At 35.8% G+C, this 25,650-nt stretch overlaps 1 protein-coding gene across 2 annotated transcripts; it reads left to right on the top strand.

Annotated features, from left to right (window-relative positions):
- The first annotated feature begins 2,376 nt into the window (after positions 1–2,376).
- LOC137400313 (organic cation transporter protein-like) lies at positions 2,377–20,125 on the top strand. Of its 2 annotated transcripts, none has more exons than XM_068086639.1 (7): positions 2,377–2,495; positions 6,952–7,123; positions 8,544–8,762; positions 14,833–15,065; positions 16,396–16,577; positions 18,492–18,655; positions 19,906–20,125. In XM_068086639.1, exons 1-7 carry the CDS (start codon positions 2,426–2,428, stop codon positions 19,973–19,975), a joined length of 1,110 nt encoding a protein of 369 aa, XP_067942740.1. In that variant the 5' UTR covers positions 2,377–2,425; the 3' UTR covers positions 19,976–20,125. The 2 variants fall into 2 exon arrangements, with proteins under 2 accessions (XP_067942740.1, XP_067942741.1); XM_068086640.1 differs by lacking the exon at positions 2,377–2,495 and adding an exon at positions 6,164–6,238.
- The last annotated feature ends 5,525 nt before the right edge of the window (positions 20,126–25,650 follow it).

The following is a 25,650-nucleotide window of genomic DNA, read 5'->3' as shown; positions in this document are numbered from 1 at the left end:
TTTTTGCAAGTACCAAGCACGTTGGTTATTCCTTGTATGGTAGAGCCAACTAGATAAAGAAATCTACAATTATATGCTATAGATGTTCCCTTCCTGACTGGTCGGATGACAACTACCAGGTGATAAACGAACATCATAATGAGTCCATACATCAGTGGATACCTATGAAAGATGGAGAGCTGGACAGTTGTCATATATACACTAGTAATCATACTAACCAGACGAGAGAGTGCACTCAGTATGTATACAACAGGTTAGAAGGTCAAGGCAACTCTCTCAACATGGAGGTTAGTTTTCTGACCACTATAAAACATAAGGGGTGGGTAACTGTAATAACTCACAGACATTTACAGAATTCTAAGAAGAGTAACCTATGAAAATAGCGTTTGTGGCTTGAAAAATACAAAAATAAAATGTTATAACATACATAGCTAGATAGCAGATGAATTGAACAGCTACAAAGATATACCTGCATACATACACTCTTGTATGCTCAAGAGAGTGATAATAAGGGGCTGTCTGTCAAAATCGACAACTGACTTACCACTTAGTGATGCATGCTTGCGTCAAGCAGTATGGTAGAGTAAAAGGTGACCCTGTTCTCAGAATCTACCACTTCTGGAACTGTCAGATTACCCTGATAGAATGCAATTTTTTGCAACACATCCAGTTTGACAGAGCCAGGTAGCCATATCACTTGAACAATGTGTGAAGGACAAAGGTGGATCTTTCACGTGCCCACAATGTCAATGTGGTACAAGGGACCTACAAGTTATGGTCTAGATCCGAGAAACCAAGCAATTTAGAGTTGAAAGCTTGCTGAGAGCTTTTTGTCGGATCGGCATTAAGCGGGACTTGAACCACCAAACCCATTGTTAACAATCAAAGACACTACCACTAGGCCACTCTGACACTCCACGAGGCCACCCTGACATGCTCAAGAGAGTCGCTTGAGAATAAAATGCTCTGTCGGCTTTGGCTCTGAGCAAGGTTTCGTTTAAACTCTGAAAAAACTTGCTCAGAAGCAATCTGCTGCTCTTTAATAGACTGTAAGTGCATTTCTGTTACTTGTATGCTGTACCTGCTGTTAAGTTTTCCTGATGCTAATAGGATATAAGTGGACATGTATAAATCGTTCCTGTAAGGCACTTAAAATATAAAGTGTGATAATTTACTATTAGCGTGGTTGACTGAGAACAAATTAATTGACTGATATTATCAGTCAAGGTTTTTATCTGATGTCATTCACAAAATACTGAAGAAAGTGTATCGGGTCACAACTATCAATGTCAGCAATGTAAGAAGATGGTCATTGGGACTGAAGACTGTGCAACTGTCAAAGGTGAAGCTGTGATGACTGAGCAACCATAAAGTGGGGGGCATGCGCATGAAGCAGCTGATGAGTTGATTAAAAGAAACAGATGGATAACAATTACCATGATCAGTGATGCACTACCGACCAGTAGAGGTAGTGCAGACATTTTGGTCAGCAAATTAGACTACTGCTAAAGCCTGTGTAAGAGCCAAAACCTGTTTTGAACCATTACAGCTTACAAACACAATGAAACAGCAAAGGATTGCAGCACCATCTGAGCTTCTACAACCTCATATGAGTGAAAAAGGTGATAGTTGATAAGATATTTTCTCAAAGAGTCATCAAGGGTAGACCAGGCCACCCCATACACTCCTGTTCTGGCACCATTAGATATCCATATGTTTAGTCTATATGGTGCAGCAAGAACTGGGTGGCCAGCAATTCAATGACTGTGAGCAGCAAAAAAAGACAACGTTGAAAGATAGAGTTGTAATTTTAAGTTGTGGTTGTGTATTTCTGGTCATTTTAACATTTATTTGGTATATATATGAGCAGTAAAAATTCTTTGTCATTGTACAATATGCGGTGCTTTTCGAATTACAATCATAGATGTCAGATGTGTTAGATCTATAAATAAGTTGGAGAAATCTTTTTGAAAATAGTTTAGAGAAGGTGTCAGCTAAAGGAAAGATTTCAACAAATCTTATAGTACCGATAGCGCTGATCCAAAATGCTTTTTTTTGCACAATGCTCATAATGAGTTTATAGTATAAAATTTTTTTAATACGTTTCTTTTAGTTCAACATGGTCTGCTCAGCAGCTATTATTGCTACCACAACCAAAGTAGTGTTCACAATTGGTCTAGTGGTTGGAGCTGGATTGACCGGCATAATCGCTGACAGGTGAGTCATTGTTCTGTCTTACAAATGCTTTAATTCAATTTTCTTGCATCATGGGTTTTGTTTCTGCTAAAATTTAGTGAGTTGTGATGACCGCAAGGGACTACAGATATGCTGCATTTGTAGGATAGGAAGGAAACCGACTCTATTGGCGCTTTTAATCATTGGAGGAACGGCTAGCCTAGCCTCTGCGTATTCCATCAACATCATCATGTTTGCTGCGTTAAGATTTGTTATTGGAGCTTGCTTTGTTGGAGTTGCTCTTCTTGACCACGTCATATGTAAGTCAATCACTAAGTAGATCTGGGTACAGCAGCTTATTTTCTACAACTTGCCATAAACCAGCCTAAAGTCTGTTTTATATTATTACTAGGTGAATGCCCGGCATTACACCGATATTAAAACAGCTCATAAATAGTGGCAGATAATGTAGTTGGCATTGGCTAATTTGAGTAAGCTAGTATACTAGAATAAGAGCCGTGATAGCAAGCTTTAGTGGCATTGCACGTAACACACCATTGTTATGCATATCTCAACCCAGATAATGACTATCTGCCAAATGAATTCATTGTATCCTGTGTGACTTAATGAGTTAGCTTATCGCCTTGTGCTTGGGTGGTTCCAAGATAAAATATGCCATGTGGCATTGCACGTAACACAGCATTGTTATGCATATCTCAACTCAGATAATGACTATCTGCCAAATGAATTCATTGTATCCTGTGTGACTTAATGAGTTAGCTTATCGCCTTGTGCTTGGGTGGTTCCGAGATAAAATATGCCATGTGGATTTTTCATTGAGAGATTTTAATCGCTATAACTGGGCACAGGGATGAAACCAAAAAGACAAACAAACACTGAGACTTATATATAGTAGTACTTTGGCAGTATAGTGCATTGCGAGAGGTCGTCAGGGTTAATAAGTTACTAAACAATCTTTCCAAGCTACAGCAAGGTCATTGATTCATGCAGGTTTTAGAGTGTCGGTCCAACAATCTGAATGTCATAAGTTTAAATCACGTGTGTATGGAATATTTTTTCCAACATCCAACTGGGTCTTTGGACAAACGGACGGAGAAGGCTCTTTTTATAGTAAAGATTGCTTGTCCCTTGAATTTGTCATGGTGTCCTGTTTTAGTAATGTGATCATACATTTTCGAAAATTTCATAACTTTAACTTTTTTGGTTTTTTGCACTTTGAAACATTGCAAAAAAACTTTGAAAAACTCGTGCAAAAAATGAACTTGTGCAAAGCATGTTGAAACACACTGAAAATATCTAAAGCAAAGTTTTTGCAAACAACTATTTTTCAAGGCAAATCAAAGTTGCATTTAGTTGTGATTAGCGGAATTTCTGGCGTTGCACTGGTATTAAAAACAGCTTACAAACAGTGGCAGATAATGTAGTTGCCTACAACTTGCCATTAGCCAGGCACATTGCCAATGGCTAATTTGAGCAAACTAGTATCCTTAGTGCTAAACTTACTAGTAAGAGCCGCGAAAGCAAGCTTTAGCGACGTTGTGCCATAACGTAATGCAAAGTCGCTATGCGTATTTTAACCTAGATAACCACTCAGATTACCCAATGAATCTAATGCATCTTGCATAGCTCAATCGGTTAGCCTATTGCCTGTGAAAGGGAGGTTCCAAGATCAAATCTTCTGCAGTACGGATTCTTCACTCAAAGATTTTAATAGCTATAGATGAGCAGACCGGAATCACAGACCGAATTACTGATGGAAAATGAGATTTACATGTATATATATGATGGTTGCTATTGAGAACAATCAATTTGTATGGCTTGCACACATCAATCTGGAATTACAGTATATATAAACTAATCTCAACAAACAAGAGCAGTTATTAATCACTTTCATTAGAAAAAGAATTGGCTATGTATAAGGATGCTGTACCGTAATACTTTATACTTTTTAGTCCCACGACCAAACGAGCAAATGCGAAGTTTGGGAAGTTTTATGATAAATGCATGTGCACACAACTAACGAAAATTATTCATCTACAATGAGACGAACCCTTGTATAAAAATTTCATCAACAAATTTAACCATCGTTTTGTAGATTAGTTAAAGTATAATAACAATACAAAACACATAGGGCCTATAGGCATATTTAAATATGTTACCAAGTCTTTGTAAATTATCGAAATTCTCTAAAAATTTACCCATCTGATCGGATTATACACAAATAGACAGATTTATTTGGACAAAAATCGTCACAAAACGCTTGAAAAGCTTGGTTTAATAAAAGTTAAGACCGGAAATTGAAACGCCGGGCGACAGAGAATAGAACGATTAAATCGTGCGTATTTCGCGAAAAAATAACGTGCACATTTTACCAGTCTATGGCATTGTCGACGATTTCTATAATTAATGTAGGAGTACTGAAATCGTTTCATTTTTGCCGATTTCAAATTGACATTTTAAACACTTGAGTATGTTGGTATTCTAACTGATGTTCAACGCAGTGTAAGTAAAGGAAATGACGATATTTTTTCTAACGATTCTTATGAGATTATTAAGATATTTAATTATAAGTTTGGATGACTACAGAACAATGACTACGTAGTACAGATTTTCTAAAAATCTATATAAATATCACAACTTCTTGATATCGCTAACTATGATGTTTTTAAATGTAAACAAAATTGTGCATTGGTTTTATATTATTACTATATTAATAATATTGATTATTCTAATAATATCAGTGCATTTTACTTTTAATATTGGCCAATATTGCATTTCTCCTATTGCAGGGGGAGAGATATAAACATATAATCTTTTCCTTTCATTATTGCTGTTTGTTGTATATAATAACACCCACACCCAGTACATTACAGCTACCATTGCAGTTATCCTATTGCACAGCAGTGCCATTTGACTGCTAACATTGCATTTCTCAACCATCAGTACCCTTTCTTTTTTCCAATATCACTTTGGTCGTGGGCTGTATGACAGTGGAATTTCTAGTAACTATAACATCAGCAAAATTCAGAACAATTGTTTGCCAGAACCACCCACACAAAAATGCTCAGCACCATGTGCTATGAGCAGATAACTTCAATTTAGTGTGAAAAGATGAACCTACACAAAAATTTTGTAGATTTCATCAAAACGTATCAATTTTTTTATCATTTGATGCTGTCTTTGATGTTTGAGGTGGTCTGATGGCCAGAATGTCTCAAGATTAAACTCGATAAAATTTGTTCGTGATTAAAACGCTCAGATGAAAAATACATGCGAAGTGACGCCATTAGTTGTCATCATTGCAATAGTTGATATCAACTATTGCGTTCATGTTGAAGCCTTAAGCGTCTCTATTCTGTCAGTCTCTTTGCAATTATAAATGTCGTAATCTCACTTTCGCTTGATCTGAGCGTTTATTTGCGATTAAGTTTTATTGATTTTAATGTTGAAACATCCTGGCAATCAGATCACTTCAAACATCAAAAACAATTGCAAATGATAGAAAAATACTGATGCTCTCTAATAAAACTTACTCAAAATTTTGTACAAGTTTATCTTTAGCAAACTCAAGGTTTGGTTGATACTATATCACCATATGCCAGTGTTAATCATGCAATACTTCAGTGATTCTTTGTGATAACAATATTTACCTTACCACAATCCCATTCGCAATCACAATTCCCAATCCCATTTCGTTTACACCAGCAAATAGGCCATGTCGTAGCTTTCTCATTATACAATGCTCTCCCAGAAACCACAAAATACTAGTTCGGCAGCAAATATCATGGAAAAAATACATCAAGTTATCTGTAGCAGCCAACCACCATCGCCAAAGTAATGCGCAATGCACAGGCTGTTGTGGATGTTCGCTGAACTATCGAAAAAGTTTGACAACTGCAATCTTTCCCGATGTACCTGCATTGTCTCAATGATGCTTTTGGTTTACAGTGACAAATAATCTCCGAGAGGAAAATGCTGACACATGGCGATATATTGTGAGCCAGCCTTTAAGGATCGACTTATAACATGGCAGACTTATGAAGTTTGTCAATATAATTACTTGCATTGTGTGTTTATAGCTGCTTGTAAAACCTTTAGTTCCCTAGTATAACGTTAGCCTGGGGAGGCCACTAAAAGCTGTAATGTTTTTTAGGATTCAAAAAGATTAAGTTTGCAGCAGCTTCAAAGCTAAAGCAGGGTATAGTGATTCACATAGTTATAAGTAGAACTGAGTACTGTGAGTCACACAGTTATGAGTAGAACTAGATAGTGTGAGTAACATAGTTATGAGTAGAACTGAGTACTGTGAGTCACACAGTTATGAGTAGAACTAGATAGTGTGAGTAACATAGTTATGAGTAGAACTGAGTACTGTGAGTCACACAGTTATGAGTAGAACTAGATAGTGTGAGTCACAAAGTTATGAGTAGAACTGAGTACTGTGAGTCACATAGTTATGAGTAGAACTGGGTACTGCGAGTCACACAGTTATGAGTAGAACTAGATAGTGTGAGTAACATAGTTATGAGTAGAACTGGGTACTGCGAGTAACATAGTTATGAGTAGAACTGAGTACTGTCAGTCACACACTTATGAGTAGAACTGGGTAATGTGAATTAGATTACTAAAGTAAAGCTAGGTACTGTGGTCACTTCAAAAACATTTGTTAGAAGCACCTGTTCTTTTGATCACACAAAGCACTTCAACAATGTCCTTTTCAGTAAAAAAGCTGTAATCCCCAACATACTTTTGTAGCCGTAGAATCCTCTGGTCCAAGTCGGCGCACCTATGTAGTAGCCACAAGGGCTTTCTTCTGGCCGGTAGGAACCATGTTAACATCTCTAGTGGCCTACTATATAAAGGACTGGGACTGGTTTCAAATTGCAGCTTCTATACCAGCCTTTGTATGCGCTTCTCTGACTTTACTGTAAGTTTCTTGGTATCAGCTGCCATAAGTAATATAATTAATTTCAGCACTGGTTTGTCTTAGTACCATTAATGGTTTTATTGCAACATTATTATTCTCCTCATTTCGATACCGTCTCTAGAAACCCTATAAATAGTTTGATACTAATTTTTCTGTTTAAACTGGTATGACTCTACACTCTGCATTGTTTGAGCTAGCGGTTCTCAAAAGCCAAAAACTAATCACATGTATTCATGTAAATTGGAATCTTTTTTATCGTGTAGATACTATCTGTACTCAAAATAGAGCTAGCTTTGCCATAAGAAAAGAAAACAAACTTTTACATTAATACAAATAATCATATATGTAAAAGTCACAACACATGCAGGTCCAAAGTTATATGTGCAATTTGATCAAGCCTTCTTCTCATATATGTTGCAAGCACTGGCGACAGCATTGGAGGGCTATCAGCTGTGAAATGTAAACCCATGCACCGAGTACCGCTGGTAGTTGCCGGCGGTCAACGCAAGAGTTCAGCACTGTTCAACTTTCACATAAGGCTGCAGGCAAAACCTTCCCAAATTGCACTTTTCTTCACTTTTGAAACGGTATTGCTAGCGACCATTTTTATGCAATCACCAGCGATGCAGCTTTATGTGAACATAAGCCGCCAAGCCTAGCGCTACGAGTGTTTTGCTGCATGAGGTTATTGCCGGGTCTCAAATTCAATATGGGAATGAGGCTTTATTAGACATAAGTAAAGACAACTTTAACTGAGAGGTTATTTGAAAAGTCATTTTTATTTTTTACACTGATAGTTTATTGTTTATATGTAAGCTTTAATGTTCGCAGCTTTGATACTTGCGTTTGATCAACTCATGGTAATGTATAGCCTTAGAATATGAAGTACTTATTGTGAGTGTATGTTGTTGCATGTATGGAGCAGCCGTGGTTCAGTGGTTAGTGCGCTGGTGTATAATCTTTAGGTCTGTGGTTCAAATCACAGAGCAACTATTGGTGGTCTTAAGGAGGGCATTTTGCCACAATTGCTTCTGTGCCAAAATTCATGAGCAAATGGTCACAGTGTATTTAGTTCCAGGATGGTTATGGTTTAAAATAAAGTGTCGTACATGCAGCAGAGAGGGAATCAATCTTGATATTGAAAAAAATAAAAGTTATATTTAAGATGAAGGTGTTTGCTACTAGGAGTTAAAGACCATGACACAAGATTTGCAGAAAGGTTTTAGCAATAAACAAGTCAACGCATCTATAATAGTTCTTTCATTTCTACAAAGTTTATCTGACTTGATGTATCTGTTTGGATTACTTTTGTAAAAGTGCCTTACAATAAGGTACTTAAGGAAAGGTGTATCAGGTGCCTTAATCTATTTTCCAAAAATGTCAAAGCTTTGTTTAAACTTTTTCTAATGGCTTTCGATAGGTTCCTCGATGAGACACCTCATTACTTGATGAGCAAAGGAAGACATGCAGATCTAAGAAAACTTTTTCAAAAAATGGCCAACCGAAACGGCAGAGAGCTGCCAAAAGAGCTTGTTGAAGCCCTCAAGGAAGACGAGCAGGCAGCGCTCTCTGAAAGGTTCTTGGACATCCTGAAGGCTCCTGTACTTCTAAAAAGATTTCTTGTGTTTCTCTACCTCTGGTATGTCTGCTCAATATTCAACAAACAATTTTATATTCTAAGTCTAGCAATTGTTTCACATGTACAGTGAGTAAATTTGAGCTTGTAGAGCTTTAAACTACCTTGTACCCACGTTTTACAAGTGCAGTGCAAAGGTATCATACAATTGAGGTCATCACCATAATCCTTAAAAATATAACAGTTTTACCAATGACATTATTTTGCTCACTATTGCATCAATTGTTATTTTGCCAGCAATAATTGTTGGCATTGTCAAAGAAGCCATAAACATCTATTCTTTTTCAATAACTTATCGGTAGAAAAAAATCATTTTATCATTTGCTTGACCACCCGTATCTTTGGTATGAATCTCAATCATCCTGGCAAGCCGTATACAAATATGTTGATTTACGTGGGTATACAAATATGTCGATTTGCTGTGTGATGCTGCAAATTGAGTCAAGGTTTAGGATGTGCCAGCATCATACTAGTGTTGAGCCGGTATATAATTTAGTGCCGGATAGTATATCCTTGCACTATTTTCTCGGTTTTCCCGGTGTCGGTATCCTCGGTATTTACCATCTTCGGTATCCTTTGCCAACTAAGGAAGTTCGGTATGTAGTTCGGTATATGGTTTCCAGTGTGTGTTTAACTTCAGCTTACCTACTGCCCATTTTTATATAATGCAGGTGGGGGGGGATAAATCAAATATAAAACGTATAAATATATCAAACGGGGGTGTTATCAAATATAAAATGTTACATACGTTTTATATTTGATAAAATATAAAATGTATATTACGTTTTACATTTTATCGATGTAAAACGTAATATAATACTAGATACCTATAGATAAGCGTGGTAATGTTTGTTGAAGAAAGAGTTATAATATAATTCGCATGTGTTATGTTTTCAGAATATCTGAGAAAAAAGTTGTGATTGCCAATGTGCGCTGAGCGACCCCTTTTGATTAGCGTGTTCCTTAAAGATGCATTTTAGCTATTAACCATAACATCAATTGACACGCGATTTTTCTTTTTCCTTTTTCTCATTTCTTTCTCATTCCGTTACATAGCTATTATGGGCGAGACGTCAAATGAGCTCTTTCATAAGCAGCTCATTGTGCAGGAAATTCTCCCGTGCACACGTCGCTGGTAATGCTGTAGCCTGTCAAATACAAAATTATTTCCAGATAACCAATTATCGATAGGCTTTCATGGATAAATACCGATTATATCAAACCGGTCGCGGATAACTAGCTGTCACTGAAAATGATTGGTTTTCCGGATACCGATAATCACTCAGTGTCGTTAAATGCGGATAACTCCTTACCGGCCCAACACTACATCATACGCTGTATGTAATGACCATGTAAAAACCACGCTTAACACTGTGTAGTTTATAGACTTCTAGAGCTTATTTTAAAGGTACATGTAATGATATTCAGAGATCTGGTAATTAGGTACTTTTGTGCTGCTATACAACTAGGCTGTGCATGTGTACGCTCTTTATCATTACTGTAGGCTTTCATCTCAACCTTTAAGATTGGCTGTAAGCATGCCATTAAAATATCAGCAATGGAGTACAAGAAAAGACACAATAGAGTGGTAATAATAGGCGTTGGAGTTTGTCTAGAAAGCGTAGACACAAAACAGAAACTTTTAATGAGAAACAGCCTTAGAGGTTGAAAAAGCAAAGATATCGTGAGATATGAGCATTGAAACAGATCATGTAATACTGGCTAAACAACCAGATATAGTACTGAAGGACAAGGAGTTTGACCACGTGTGGCTGATTGAAGTGGCTATACCAGAAGATGGGAGAGTAAAATACAAATATCTGGAAAAAATGGAAGAGCATCAACATTTGACAAGAAAGTTGAGGAAGATCCGCAAGACATTTGCGATGATTGTCTTTATAGTTGTTGGAGCATCAGGTGCAACCAAGAATCTAGACAAGAATCTTAATAAACTGAATTTTGACAAGAAGGAAATCCCACAAGTAGAATTTGTTGCATTGCTGGGATTGGCTAGAATACTAAGGAAGGTTTCAGATCTCTTAGGTTAGTTGTACTGACCCGATTTCTAAGAATACCAACACCAGCTCAACCTCATGCTGTGCTAAATACCAATAATAATAATAGTAATAATAATAATAATAATTGTAGAAACCTTTTCAAACACATCTATGAGTGTTGGTGGTGAATTCCATATGTTTTTACTGTTGGCCCGTTGCGTTGGCCCGTTGCGTTGGCTTGTTGCGTTGGCTCATTGCGTTGGCTCGTTGCGTTGACCCGTTGCATTATATCTTAAAATTCAAATAAGTCAGCCGATTTCAGAGCCAGTTAATTGGAAGCCTTAGTACTGGAAACAGTTAATTTACAAGCCTTAGTACTGGAAACAGTGTTTACTACAGAACAATGTTATTAAACAGAGGTTGTTAAAAGGAGACAAAGGTCAGTAAATTTAGTGTATGTATTTTGATGTAATACGTTTTATTTGCTGTAAAGATACATGTTTCAACAAAGTTAATTTTGGCAATTGGAAGACTTTTAATGGAAAGGTTAGGCAGCCACCAGCATTAGTTCCATGACTTTTATATTATATACTGTGTGCTATTTTACGCTATTGTGTTGTTTAGTTTATGTTTTATTAATTAATTAGTATTATGTAATATTTTTGCCTAGTTCATGTGAAGTTATGTTTTACAGACTTCACGGTAGTCTAAATAAAACAAAGACTAGCAGTGAAACTTATTCCTTCTTCAAGCAACCCCAAGTAATTATTAGCGGGACGTAAAAGTCTCCACAATAATTATTATTATTAGCACTATTGTTAGTACTATGGTAACTAATAACAGTAATTATTATTACCCAGGTAATCATTAAGATTACCTGAATAACAATAAGATTCAAGTAAGATTCAGGATTCATGTATCAGTGTGCAAGACCTAGTAGACGGATCCTATAAATACGTAAAAGTACTAGAGACAGATAAGGTCGAAACAGAAGATATGAAGGAGAAAGTCAGGAAGGAATGCTATCAAAGAGTGAGAAAAGTGCTGAGTTGATGCAGAATGGGGAGAATATAGTAAAATAATTGAACACATGAGCTGTGGCAGCAGTGCGTTACACAGCAGGAATAATTGATTGAACTGTTGATGAGTTGAAAGAGAGAAATAAAAAGAAAAGAAAACTGATGACAGCGAACCATGCGCTCTACTCAAAAGCAGATGTAGACAGACTATACATCAGCAGAGATATAGGAGGTCGCGGAATGGTTTCAATAGAGGAATGTGTGAAGATCGAGGAATGTAGTTTGTCAGACTACGTAAAAGAAATCAGGTTGAATGCAGATTCAGTTTTGAACGATTTTGTGAAAGGCCAGACCGCAAGAGAAAAAAAAAGAGCACTTAACTCAGAGGAGGTTGAGAAATGAAAGAAGGTTCTTCATGGTCAGCATCCTCAAACTGTAGAAGAACCAGATACCCACTCTTGGAAGTGGTTGAAAACTGGATGGCTAAAAAAAGAAACGGAAGGATTAATTTTAGCTGCTCAAGATCAGGCACTCCCCACAAGAAATCAAGGTAAGCATCATGAAGAAATACGCAGAAAGAGTTGTTGGATGTAAGATGAGCAGGATAAAACGTTGCTGCGCCTTCTCAGTGAATGGGAGAAGTTAGCAGAGATAAAATATAAAAAGAGCTATGGCCATATGGCTTCAATCACTTCCTGGGATTTGTGTGGTACATATGGATTCCAGAAAAGTAAAAACTGGTTTTACTACCGGGCTGATTCAGTGCTAAAAATGAAAATGTAAAGATCTTGTAGAATTTCAATATACATACCAACCGGGTCATAGAGACTAGGAGACCTGCTATTGTAATAATGGATTAGCTGAGATCAGAAACACTGGTTGTAGATTTTAAAGTCTCTGGTGATTTCCGAGCGAGAGAGAAGAAGTCAGAGAAAACTGAGAAATACCAGGACCTGGTATAGGAGGCGACCTGTATGTGAAAAATGACAGCAGAAGTTATCCCTTTTGTAGTAGGAGCTCTTGCGGCCAAGCATCAGGCGACTGATTGGATGGTTCTACTGAGAGTTGATGTTAAGAAATACACGTTGCTACAACAGACAGCCCTGTTAAGATCAGCTAAAATTCTTAAGAAATCCTAATCATTCCAGCCATTCCATTCCAGAAAAGGACACCAGCTTGAGCAGCAATAAAACCAACAATAATAAAAAATAAACAGCAGAATGATCTCATATTTGGGAGAATTTGGATCAGACATATCTTGCAAACAAAACAGAAATTGGCATATTTAAGGTCAGCACAGATTTTGAGAAAGACTATACAGTATAGAAGCAGTGACAAAACTTTGGCCCTTCTATAGGGATTGTTCTCACTTACAACCAACCTTGAAGGGTATAATAAAAATCTCCCATAATAATGATGAACGCCGTGCACACGTTTTGTGCAGGACAACCAAATTAAAAATAAATGAAACAACCGTAAAGGTTTTCAAACAACTGTAACTTTAAAATTTCTTAACTTGAAAAAATTGACTCGTTGAAATAAATTAGAAAGAAAAATAAAAAATGTAAAGGTGTTTAAATGTAAATGTGAAATCATTAGAAAGTAATGGCTAAATATAATGATATTTCATAATAATAGTAGTTATTATTATATTCTTATGGCGCACTGAGCACACTCATGTAGTCATGTACATACTTTATGCTCAAGTACATTAGATGAGGTTCTGTTGACTGAATAACAGCAGAACAGTTTGAATCTTCAGTTGTTTTTTTGTTAGATTTTTTGTTTAAACACATTTGATAGGGTTCTTCTGGCTGAACATCAACAGAACAGTTTGAGTCTTCAGTGAAACTTGTTGCACTCAAGTGGTGTTATTAAGATCCCTTTTCTAAGTTGAGTTGAGTTTATAACCCACTCGCTCATCAGCTTTCAGACTAATATTAATAGGCAGAAGTTGTCAAGGTATGTAGCTGTTTCAATTTTGGCATCAGCAAAGCCCTGTCTACTTTAAGGTATCATAGGTAGCCTTGCAGGACCAGAAATGTTTTTGACTACACTGGTAGACCGAGTGTAAATGCTCAGGGTTTTTGCCTTCTACTCTTACAGTGGTGATCGCAATTATGGGATCATTTAAAATAAACACATATTTTTGTTGTTTATTCATATATTGTTCAGCTGGTATTAAGTGAATTATGACAATATGCACATCAATAGAAAGCTCAGAGTGTAGTAGACGAGAATATTATAGAAAACTAACTGATATTGGCTTTATTAGTTTGATTTTGGTACAATATGCCATTTTTGGCATAAAGCGGTACAAAAATGTAAAATAAGTTTTTTTGGTGAAAAACGCAACTTAATTTGACATAATTTTAAAACATAGCTCTATAAAAGTTAATTGGTGGCGCTTTTAGGTTCCTTCAGAGTATTTTTAGCATCCCAGTATTTTGTATGACACCACAAGCCTAAACTGACTGACCTGATAGGATATCATGGGTGCCCATTAAACAGATTTTATTACTATAGTGCACCTTTAGGCGTAGACAGAATGTCTAGAAAACTTGCTTGTCAAATATGTATAATATGTATGGTCTGAGATTATAAGGAAAGGGAGTTTATGCCATAAATGAAAAATATTAGTATGACATTCCCAGAGGGTCCCATTATTATGATCACCAATGTATTATGACAGAAGAAGACAATGAAACTCATGCTAGTGCTAGATGACAACCCTTGAATTTTGAAAATAGTTTTGACCTTGAAAAGAGCCAATAGCCATAGCTGTTCAGAGAAGATAAAATGCTAGATTTAGTTTGGCTTATTTTTGTCAGCCGTTACCAACCGATTCTTTTTTCTACAACAGTGGTATCTGATATATTTTTAAGTTGAATGGCGACTTGCAGTAGGCAATTATTAGGTATCAGTAAAAACCCACCAATTTGAAAAAGTAAGCTCACAACACATGCGCTTATCTCTGGCTGCTCAAATGATCAATCTCTATAAAGTTGATAAATTAAGGTTCCATCAGCATCAACATTGAAACCATTAAATTTGTAGGCTTATTGCTGGGATGGGCTATTATGGTTTAAACTTCAACGTAGCCAACTTGACTGGCGATGTGTATATAAATAACGCGCTCTCGGGAGCCGCAGAATTACCAGCATCAATCTTGGTCTACATGGTGCAGAAAATAGGACGAAAGAGCTTATGCATTGCATCGCTGTTCTTTGGAAGTCTAGCTCTCATTTGTTCTGCAGTTATGACTGTGTACCTGGACATGAAGTTGGAAGGTGTGTAATGCTTACCTCACAACCCACTTATGTAGGTAATTCCAAAAGCTCATAGCTATTGTGCACGGTAGATATTATATACTATTATAAGCATTACATGCAAAACCAGTTATTCTTATATATAGTGTATGCATTATATATAACAATTCTTGGAAATAGAGCATGCAATATTAGTGACTGTTATAAATAGTGCATGCGATACTAGTGGTTATTATATAGAGTGCATGCAATATCAGTGATGGTTAAAAATGGTGCATGCAATGTTAGTGATTATTATATAGAGAGACCATGCAATATCATGATAATTATAAATAGTTCATGCATTATCTGCGATTATTATATAGAGTGCATGTAATACTAGCGGTTGTTGTAAATAGTGCATGCATTATCAGTGATTATTATATAGAGAACATGCAATGTCGTGATTATTATAAATAGTTCATGCATTATCTGCGATTATTATATAGAGTGCATGTAATACTAGTAATTGTTTGTAACTAGTGCATGCATTATCTGCGATTATTATATAGAGTGCATGTAATACTAGTAATTGTTGTAAATAGTTACATCAATTTCTATCTTAAGACATTTTGTCAGCAATCGCAAATAATAAAAGCATACCAATATTTTCTGATAAAATCAACTAGAATTTTGTGTAAGTTCATCTTTAATGATGAATTGATACGCATGCCTACATTCCTTACTAAACTAAGTTGTGATGTTACCTTCTTTAATTGATACGCATGCCTACATTCCTTACTAAACTAAGTTGTGATGTTACCTTCTTTAATTGATACGCATGCCTACATTCCTTACTAAACTAAGTTGTGATGTTACCTTCTTTAATTGATACACATGCCTACATTCCTTACTAAACTAAGTTGTGATGTTACCTTCTTTAATTGATACGCATGCCTACATTCCTTACTAAACTAAGTTGTGATGTTACCTTCTTTAATTGATACGCATGCCTACATTCCTTACTAAACTAAGTTGTGATGTTACCTTCTTTAATTGATACGCATGCCTACATTCCTTACTAAACTAAGTTGTGATGTTACCTTCTTTAATTGAACTAAAGCTGAAGCTACCATAACTCCCCTACAATTGCAAGGGGGGTCATGGTTAAAATCTGAATGTTGTGAAGCGACCATAACTCCCCTACGATTGCAAAACGTTCATGGTTAGAATTTTAATGCAAAAAGTGTATCTCATCCCATACCCTCTACGAGGAAGGAGTTAAAATCGTGCGCAAATGTTGACTCTTAGAATTGCCTTAGCTATGGGGAGTCGCAAATCTATGACTAATTAACTTCTATGATTTTTGCAGGAAACAGTTCGGCACAGATCGCGGTATCTATGTTAGGAAAGCTAGCTATCAGCATTGTCTTTATTCTTGACTACTTTTGGTCAAGCGAGATGTTTCCATCGACTGCAAGAACAACGATGGTCGGCTTTTGTTCACTTTCCGCAAGAGTCGGAACTATCCTTTCTCCCATCATAGCCGATTTAGTGAGTATATCTTATCTCAAGTTTATTATCTTCGCTTTGCTCTTGGCATTATTCCAACTTAACCTAAACGCAATAAACCTTTCCTGGGAAGACCTACTATCATAGAATCTAAATCCATGTTCCCGTATAGGCCCCAAGCACCCGCGACTATCTTAACTGACAGCGCAAAAAAATGAAAACATATAGCTTACTCTGAGTACTGGAGTAAGCTATATGTAAGCTATATGTAAGCTATAGTAACCCTCTTACGCTAACTGGAGGCAGTGATTATAAGAGATGAATGTTGCTATTGCTGGCTGTATTATTTATTTTGAGAAATTTTCAACTATCCTTCATTTTTTTCGTGACGTCATTCTATTGTTGTCTGCCATCTTTATGGACAACTTTTATCGTTAAAAATACGAAGCTTCTGCAATCAATTATTGCAAACAATGCTTTTTTAGCAAATTTTTTTATTTTAGTATCAGAACAACACCGAAAAATACTGTTAATCCAGGGAATGACGATCGTTTTCTACAAAGATGGCGGTTTTTTCGTAAGCGAGCGCATGTGCAAACAGGGTGATGACGTCTAAAAAATGATGGATTGTTAATAATTTTTTCAGAAAAATTAAGCTGCAAAATGATCTTTGATTTTTTTATAATCTACGTATGTCGGCGCAAAAAACTGCAACAAATTTGCAAAATATAGTGCTTCCATGACTCTGTCAAAAGCCTGGCATGCAAAAAATAATAAAGTTTAGATTAGTTTAAAATTAGCACGTACAAATGGTTTTTCATTCAAGAAAAAGCTACTTTTAAAATGTTTCTTCATTTTATTCAGATCTCCGTGACATGAAACACTCAAACTAGAAATATGTTTGAAAAAGCCCTCGGCAAATAAAGATAAGCTAATGGTTATTTGTTTGTCACTGCTTTTTATGAAGAAGGCCATATTAAATGCAAGCAGATGACAGAGAGCAAGATGCGGTCAAAGGCAATTAAGTATAATGCTGAAATGGATACACGATGAGAGAAAAGAAGCAAAAAGTTCTATTTGAAATGATGCGAGAGTCTGCAAAAAATCTATCAGAGCAATTGATAATACATAGTAATTGGTAACACATAACTCCAATTCCATTGAAGTAAAGCTCAAGCTCATATTCTGCCAGATACTTACATCTATATATATATTTCTCAAAGTATGTTCGCATGTCTGTCTGCATTTTGGCTATAGCTATTACTATAGCTAGTAGAATAACTGTAGCTGGACAACAATGCTGACGCAACGTCATTGAGTACCGTCATTAGAAGCCTAGCAGCTTACTGGAATTTTCTATTGGCAATGTGCAAGGCTAATATTTTGAAAGTTGCAGTTGTTTGACAAAGTTTTAAAATTTTCACTGTCATTTTATTTTTCCTTAATTTATTTCAACTACACAAAGCACTTCTCTCATGATATGTAGTTTGAAAGTTAGAATGGCAAATGTTGTTATATGTTAAATACAAATCAATTTTCTGTCCAGACTTTTTATTACTCGAGCAACGCCGGGTAGCCCAGCTAGTAAATAATTGATTTCAAAATGCCATGACATCATTTTCAATTTGTTCATTTTCCATTTTTTCTTATTCTTTCACACAGCTTTTTTAGTGGGCAAAGAAATTATTTATATAGACTTCTTTCTTTTGTCTTTGAGCTTTCTTTGCAAAAGCTAGTTTAGGACTAACCTCACTAAAATTGGCTGTAAGATAAATTTTTAAAAGATTAGTTCACATCAAATTAAATCATAAAGTTATACAAACCTGTTTTAGTCACCTAAGATAATGACCAGGCTCGATGTTTGTTTAGTTTGCTCTTTTTAAACCCTCTAAACTGTGGACATGTTTTAGCTTTTACCTGCCTCCTAGTTCAGCTAAGCAATTGTTTTTATTACAGTATCAGCAAGTAGGAACTGTATTTGGTGTTGGATTTGGACCTCTGATCTTTGGCATCAGCATGTTTATTGGAGGGCTGCTAACTTTTTATTTACCTGAGACCAAACAACAGAGAGTGCCTGAAACTATCAAAGAAAGCAATGTATTTCTTACCAAGGCTGCCAGGTAAACTTGCCTTTTTACAATTTTTAAATTTTAATACTTTAACAAAACTATGCTTCTTGACACAACACCAAACGCTGCTCTAAATATCAATTTTGTAAAATAAGAAAAAAATTTACTCATGTCATAATATTTAGCTTATAACGTGTGGGAGTTTGTAGAAACTTGTCAATTGTCAATTTTAATATAAAAACCAGAATATTTAGACGGATGTTGAAAAATGCTGAGAAAAAAGAGGAACCAACACAACGGGCTGGCAATACTGAGCCCAAAAAACAAACTCGGGCCCTTCAGAGACTCGGATAAGACCCGCCAGAACCAAGGAGAGACCAAGCCAGCCCACAACTCAGCTGGCAGGTATAGCAGTCCGGCCGTTGGCCTGTATGACAGCCGGACCAGCCACCAAGCTGGCAAAGAGGAAGATCGATCCATGGCTGAACCGACAAAAATGAAGACCAACCCATGACCAAGCCAGCAAAAAGAAAAACCGACCTGTAATAGAAGCAGCAGATGAATCGCTAACCTGCAACATAGCCAGCTCTGAAAGGACGGATTTATTACCGAGTCGACCTTTTCAACAGAAGGAGGAGCTTAACGATATGCTTTCATATATAAGGAGTCCTGATGAGCCAAGGAAAGCAAAGCATCTGCAGTCTCAATGAATACAATTAACTTATATGCACACTGTTGATTTTCTACATATATATTTGTAAAAAAAAAGCATTCGTCTATATATTCAAGTTGTGTAGTTTTTTGTTGTGTAGTAAAGAGGTGCAGCGGTTTCCTTTACACATTGGTAAAAAAACTCGTCAAAAAGCTTTAAAGGGAAGCTGACCCTTACAATAATGCCAGGAGTTAAGTTACTGCAACTACTTTAGGGTGTGTATTTGTTGAATGTGAATGAGAAAAAAAAGTTTACTAATCACCTAAATACACAATTGTACATACTCTACATCTATATAAAAATATTTCTCATATTTTGTAATAACTGAAGTTAATACCACTGGTTTTTGTACGAGATACACATCTATGCATATGACTTTCAGCAAATTATGCAAAACATTTTATCTGCTCCAGCGCCAAGGATTCATGCAGTATGTTTGTTATTCTTATTTATATTTCTCAGTCCTGAAACTACTCAATATGACAACAGGTGTCGCTACTAAAAAATTAGTTCTTTCAAAAAATGTATGTACAGGGAATGGTGGTGAAGCTGTCTAACACTTTTAAGATGTTTCGTGGACTATTTACAGGAGAAGATCAAAGAGTGAAAAGTCTGAGAACACTCCAGAAGCTGATTCGGAAAGATTTACTCAGTTTTAGCTTATTATCATCTTGGTCAATAATTGGTTTCTTTTAAACTGTGTAAACTTATTATTTTTAAAACGCATATAACAAATTATGTCAGGTTATTTTAAAACAAAGACCTGGCATCAGTTGAGGTGAGACCTTTACTTTTCTGTGCCTCACCCAGTAGTTTATGTGTTGGAATAACACTTATGAATCATGATTGAGCATCATCCGATTGGGAGTTCATTTTGCTGTATACATACATGTACGTGTGTGATTTATTTCATCAAATACATAGTACATACAATTGCATACATACAAACAAGAAAACAAAGAAAAGTTTCAAACAATTGTATATCAGCATTCAAACAAAATTAGAGATGATGGGGCCAGTGCGAAAAACAAAGCTAAACCGGTTGCAGACCCGAGTCAACAGCATAAGGCGTAGACACTAATGCTCACCAAGCCAAGCTAAGGTGGAGCCTTATCTCCGGTTTAAACTCACCAATAGGTTTTATTAATTTCAAAATGTATGTGATACGTACAAAAGAACTATTCAAATTGTGGCAATATATGCACAGTTACCTAAAGATAATCTTCTTTCTTTAAAGACAGCTCAAATATTTTATTTCAACTGGCTAATATTAAAAATATCAAGAAATAGTAAAATTTGAGCTGGAAGCGTTAGGCTGAAGGAAAACCCTTTTTAGTAAGATACATAAACAGATTTGGAGTTAAACACACTTGCTGCCTGGAGAAGATGCATCAAGGAGTGGTAAGTCTTGACACACATTGAGTCTTGACACTTGAAAATCATCAAGTGTAGAGCAAACAATAAGGATTTTGAAATATGCTGCGTAGCTGTCAGCAACATTCCTCCTAAGGTGTATGCAATTCTTACTAAGCTGCCTTTTCAAGCTTGAGGTAAATGATACAAACCGTGAAGTACATGTATATGGCGATGGCAATATAGCCTTGTGAGGCTGTGGAGGAGCAATATAAATTGCGCACAGTCGCGCCTTAGTTTTCAAATACTTCAGATCTCAATCAAGTTAGAGTTTAAACAAAAATTAAAAAGTTTTTTGTTGTTAATGAATTCGATTAGAAATTTGAAACTCAAACACTGTTGACTGCCAATTTACACTCTACTTTCAATGTTTAAATTAGTATAAGTATAAAATGCTTGAATGTGTTTACACTATCTTTAGTGGGATATACTTTATTGGAATAGACCCACAAAATCTTTCTACAAGTTTTATTTAATACAAAACAAATCTAAGAAAAAGCGCTTTAATCTATTTAATTTAATAATACAAACAATGATAATAAGAATTATAATAATAATAATAATCTATAAATAAGACATTTATGAGAACTCCCATGTAGTTATTTAATATATTATCTGCTTTGTTTATAAAAAATATATTGCGTGAATTAGGTCAGGAATGATTTGGAAAGTTATTTTCTATGCAACAAAATAAATTTATGAGGTATAGATCTATATATATATTTCTCAAAGTATGTTCGTGTGTATGTCGTATGTCTGTCTGCATTCTGGCTATAGCTATTATTAGAATAACTGCAGCTGGACAACAATGCTGATGCAATGTCATGGAGTATCGTCATTAGAAGCCTAGCAGCTTACTGCAATTTCCATTGGCAATGTGCCAGGCTAACAGCTTGAAAGTTACAGTTGTTTGGCAAAGTTTTAAAACCTTTACAGTTGTTTTAATTTTTCTCTTAATTTATTTCAACTACACAAAACACTTCTCTCATGATATGTAGTTTGAAAGTTAGAATAGTAAATGTTGTTATATGTTAAATACAAATCAATTTTCTGTCTAGACTTTTTATTACCCCGGCAACGCTGGGTAGCACAGCCAGTGTAATTATATATATCAAAAAATGCTGGTTCAGTCAGACTTCAAACAAACTATTTTAAGAGCAGCATTCTAATATAGATCATGAAAAAATCTATTGTTTGAACTTGTGTAAATGCAAATGCTACAGGTATCAAGATTTTTATAAATCATTTTAAGTTTTCAAAATGGCATTTCAAATCACAACTTGCTCATACAATAGATGGTCTTCATAAAATTGAAATAAGTTTTTTTCATTTACTTAAAAACAAAAGTATGAACTTTGACCTTTAGAATTGATAGTCATATTTCACATTTTGAAGGTTGCGGAAATAAATTATAACCACCACACTGGCCATATGCAGATGCCTAAGTTTGAATATTGCATTTTTGCTTACGGCTATTAAAATTTGGGGCTGATAGTCTATAAATTTGTTACATTTAACGCGGCCATGTTTACATTTTCTCAGTTTATTTTTATGCTATTTTTATTATTTATATGCTTTTGGAAAAGCAGCAGCAAAGGCTAAATGTTGAGATGCAGGTAGCCATTTGCAGTGAGTTCTAAAAAATGTGTGGACTATTTCGCATTTTCAGTTACTTATTTTAGCTATTTACCTGTAGCTTTAAGCAAAAGTTTGCAAGTAAATAGTAAAAGTTGTATGCATTTAATATATTATAAATTAATCCAATGGATGAACAGAAATAAACACTTTCGTAAAAGTGTAGCTTTTTGCGTACTTGTACGTGTATATCAAAGCTTTATAGATATATATTTATATTTTATATTAAACGGTTTGCTGTTTAAGCTTAAGGCAAGAATAAAAAAGACAAGCAATGTAATTTACTAGCTTCATTGACTTATAGAAGGAATATAAAAGTAAATCGTTTGTTGTCACAAAGTAAAAATAGTTGTGTGCTACATGGACTAACTAGAGAAAATATGGTAAAGGTATCTCACATACTTGCTAGCCGACTAGCTCTACTGTTTCTACTGCCTTCAGACAGTAAGTTTCTTCTGAATTAACTCACTATTAAATGTGTATACTTCCAATACAAAAATGTAGAACAGAGGTGCTTTTGCTTATTGAGTCTTAGAGTCTACTACACACCTAAGTATGAACTCTTCGAATATCAGTGCAGAAGGCCTGTAAGTTTTGAAAAAAATGAGTGGTTAATATTGCTAAGGAAGAAGTATGATGCTAATTTATTTGAACTGAAATTTTTTTGATGGTCATAAGCACATAGTGTAAAGGTTTGTGCGACCTTCACTTTCCTCCACTTGTACAAGACTCGTGCATGAGTACAATACATATATTTCTGCTTAGTTCATCAAGGTGTACAAGAAATGAATCAAGTGACAAGCAATGAACAGGCCCAAAACAACTCTGCTCTACTAAACAAATGTTCGGGCTTATATAGCTGCTAAACTCCGCCCCTGTTCTGCTTGGTTAGACCCAGCTCGGCTCGCCTCGGTCCAACTCGGCTCGGTCCAGCTCGGCTCGGTCTTCAGTCGGTACGGCTCTGGCTTGGCTATTCTTGACTCGGCTGTACATCGGCTTGGCTTGGCTAAATGTAAGGGGACGCCATCCACCACAATAGTAGTTGTGCTAGACGTTCTTATCACACATTAACTAAGTTTCCATGCAGCGACAGCATAGTGACACACTTCCATATGGCACTGCAATACCATCAAGGCAACAGCTGTATCATTTTCATTTTGTCGTAATTCAGTGTTGCTGTTCGGTAACGAAATGTTTGCATGATTGGCCATCTTAGTGTCATTTACTCCATGTACACAGTAGTTTGGCTAATCAAGGCACAGAGCCTAGTTAGCAGGTAGTGTGCAATATGTGGCTCCCATGGATGAGAAATTACTACAATTTAAAGGAAAAGAAAAAGACAGCTCAACGATGTGCAGACTATTCTGGCCTCGACTACAGGCACCACTTTAAGGCTGTCTTAAATAGATTAGTGTTTTTGGTTTGCCAGGTGTCAGCAGGTTAGTATGAAGGCTGACTATGTTTAAATGCTAAAGTAAATGCTGGAAGCGGTAGATTGAGAAATGATTTACTAATATAGCAAGGGTGGATGGTTTTAAAGAAAGACCAACCGGTGTAGTATGTACAGGTTGTGAGCAAGCATACGAACACGATGGTGGTGTAGGACAAAAACAGGAAAATATTTAGCAGTTTTAAACAATGGAGTTGAATAGGTATGAGAATCTTTTTTTAAAGAAGATTTCTAGAAGGTTCTAGAAACATCTGGAACTTAGTTTGAGGTTTTGAGCATTGATTAGTACTCAGAAGTAGAATATCTGCTTGCTAGCAGCTGATTGTAAAGCCAGCTTCTGTAGCTAGTCAGAAAGCAAGAGCAACTGTCTTGTTAGTTGGTAGGATAGCAAGTACTCTGCACTCATCTGTTATTAATAGTCAATATTTGTACATCTGTTACAAGTCGAGAGTACGGACTGTGTATATTGGCCGATACATAAGATATGTGGACACAAGCGGTGTACTGCGCCTTGATTAGGAATATTGTATAACCTAGGCTTACAATCTGTCTATCTGTCTATCTTAACTTACCTTGACTGACCTAGATTTAACATAAACAAACAAATTTTGGTCTTGACATACAAAGTAACATTTAATATGATACGACTATAACGCCTTAACACATTGCAGTTTTGTGAATTGGTGCATATGTACAAATTCATCTTCTAAATGTATGGCTGTATAGCTCTTGAATAATACTAAACTGTGATCCATGCATTCCTTTTTGGTATTAGATACAAAGATCTACAAAAAAACTAATGCCTAAGGTGATTGCAGGGCAAAAAAGAAGAAAGAAGGAAATAACTTTCTTAGCACTAAAACAAAAATAATAGTAACATCTGATTAAATACCTTTGCAACATTGTTTGAAAAGTTGTGTTTTAAAAAGAGCCATAATTAGTGTTTGTTCATGTATAGTAGTGCAACTCTAAATACAGTCTTCATGTAGTCTTTGTGATAATAAATCTTAAGCTCTTTTCTTATGGTAAAGCACAGAGCTCCACAAATGTTTTAATATACTAATAAAAACATTCTTAATATTGGAGCAGCTGCCACTTAGTTATAGCATAAATATAATACTAGTAATTGTAGTTAGCCGTTATTGCACCACCAGATTAGAAATAGAAGAAAAGGCTATAATAATCCCAGGATTTTGTTCCTTTTGAATGAGTGTATATATTCAGTCCATCGGTAGGAATCACGGAGTTTGTTTATACCTAACAAACATGCCACTACTTGGGTAAATATCTACCCTGGTTTTTGCAACCCAAGTGCTGCCTTATAAATGCTTTGGGCTGTTCAACATTCTTTGTTCTATGGTCACTACACCATTTTCACTTGCCCTCTCAGTGCAGAACATTCATATTGCATATGATTTTGGCAGCATATCTCTCCCACTTGTTATTTTATGACTAGCCATTTTGGCAGCCCATATTCATGGAATGACATCCATTGTGCACTGACATGCATATGCTACTTATTTAGGCTCCGATGAGCCAGAATGAGATCAGCAGCTAAAAATCAACTGAATATAAACTCAGTAAAGGCCAGTAAAGCCTGGTTCAAACTATATCGACGTATCTCGGTATTGATGCTGCAATACTTCGGTGATCGTCGATGATAACAATCTTCACACTATCACAAACTGATCTGCACTTGAATCAGCAAATGCTCCATGATGTAGTGTTCTCTTTCTCCTTTTTAATTTTTTACAAAGGAACTTTTTTGCATTTAAGTGCTTGAGTCAAATACTAGTCTCACAGCAACTATCATAAACGAAAATAAATCACTCTATT

Source organism: Watersipora subatra, chromosome 7 (assembly GCF_963576615.1).
Source record: "Watersipora subatra chromosome 7, tzWatSuba1.1, whole genome shotgun sequence".
NCBI lineage: Eukaryota > Metazoa > Bryozoa > Gymnolaemata > Cheilostomatida > Watersiporidae > Watersipora > Watersipora subatra.
The sequence above is the reverse complement of the archived record's forward strand: the minus strand, read 5'-3'. Positions and strand labels throughout refer to the sequence as shown.

Coding starts and splice junctions, on each gene's coding strand:
- LOC137400313 (XM_068086639.1), top strand. CDS start 2,426: ATGTTTGCTGCGTTAAGATTTGTTATTGGAGCTTGCTTTGTTGGAGTT. Junction 7,124..8,543: donor TGCGCTTCTCTGACTTTACT/GTAAGTTTCTTG, acceptor GGCTTTCGATAG/GTTCCTCGATGAGACACCTC. Junction 8,763..14,832: donor CTTGTGTTTCTCTACCTCTG/GTATGTCTGCTC, acceptor TTAAATTTGTAG/GCTTATTGCTGGGATGGGCT.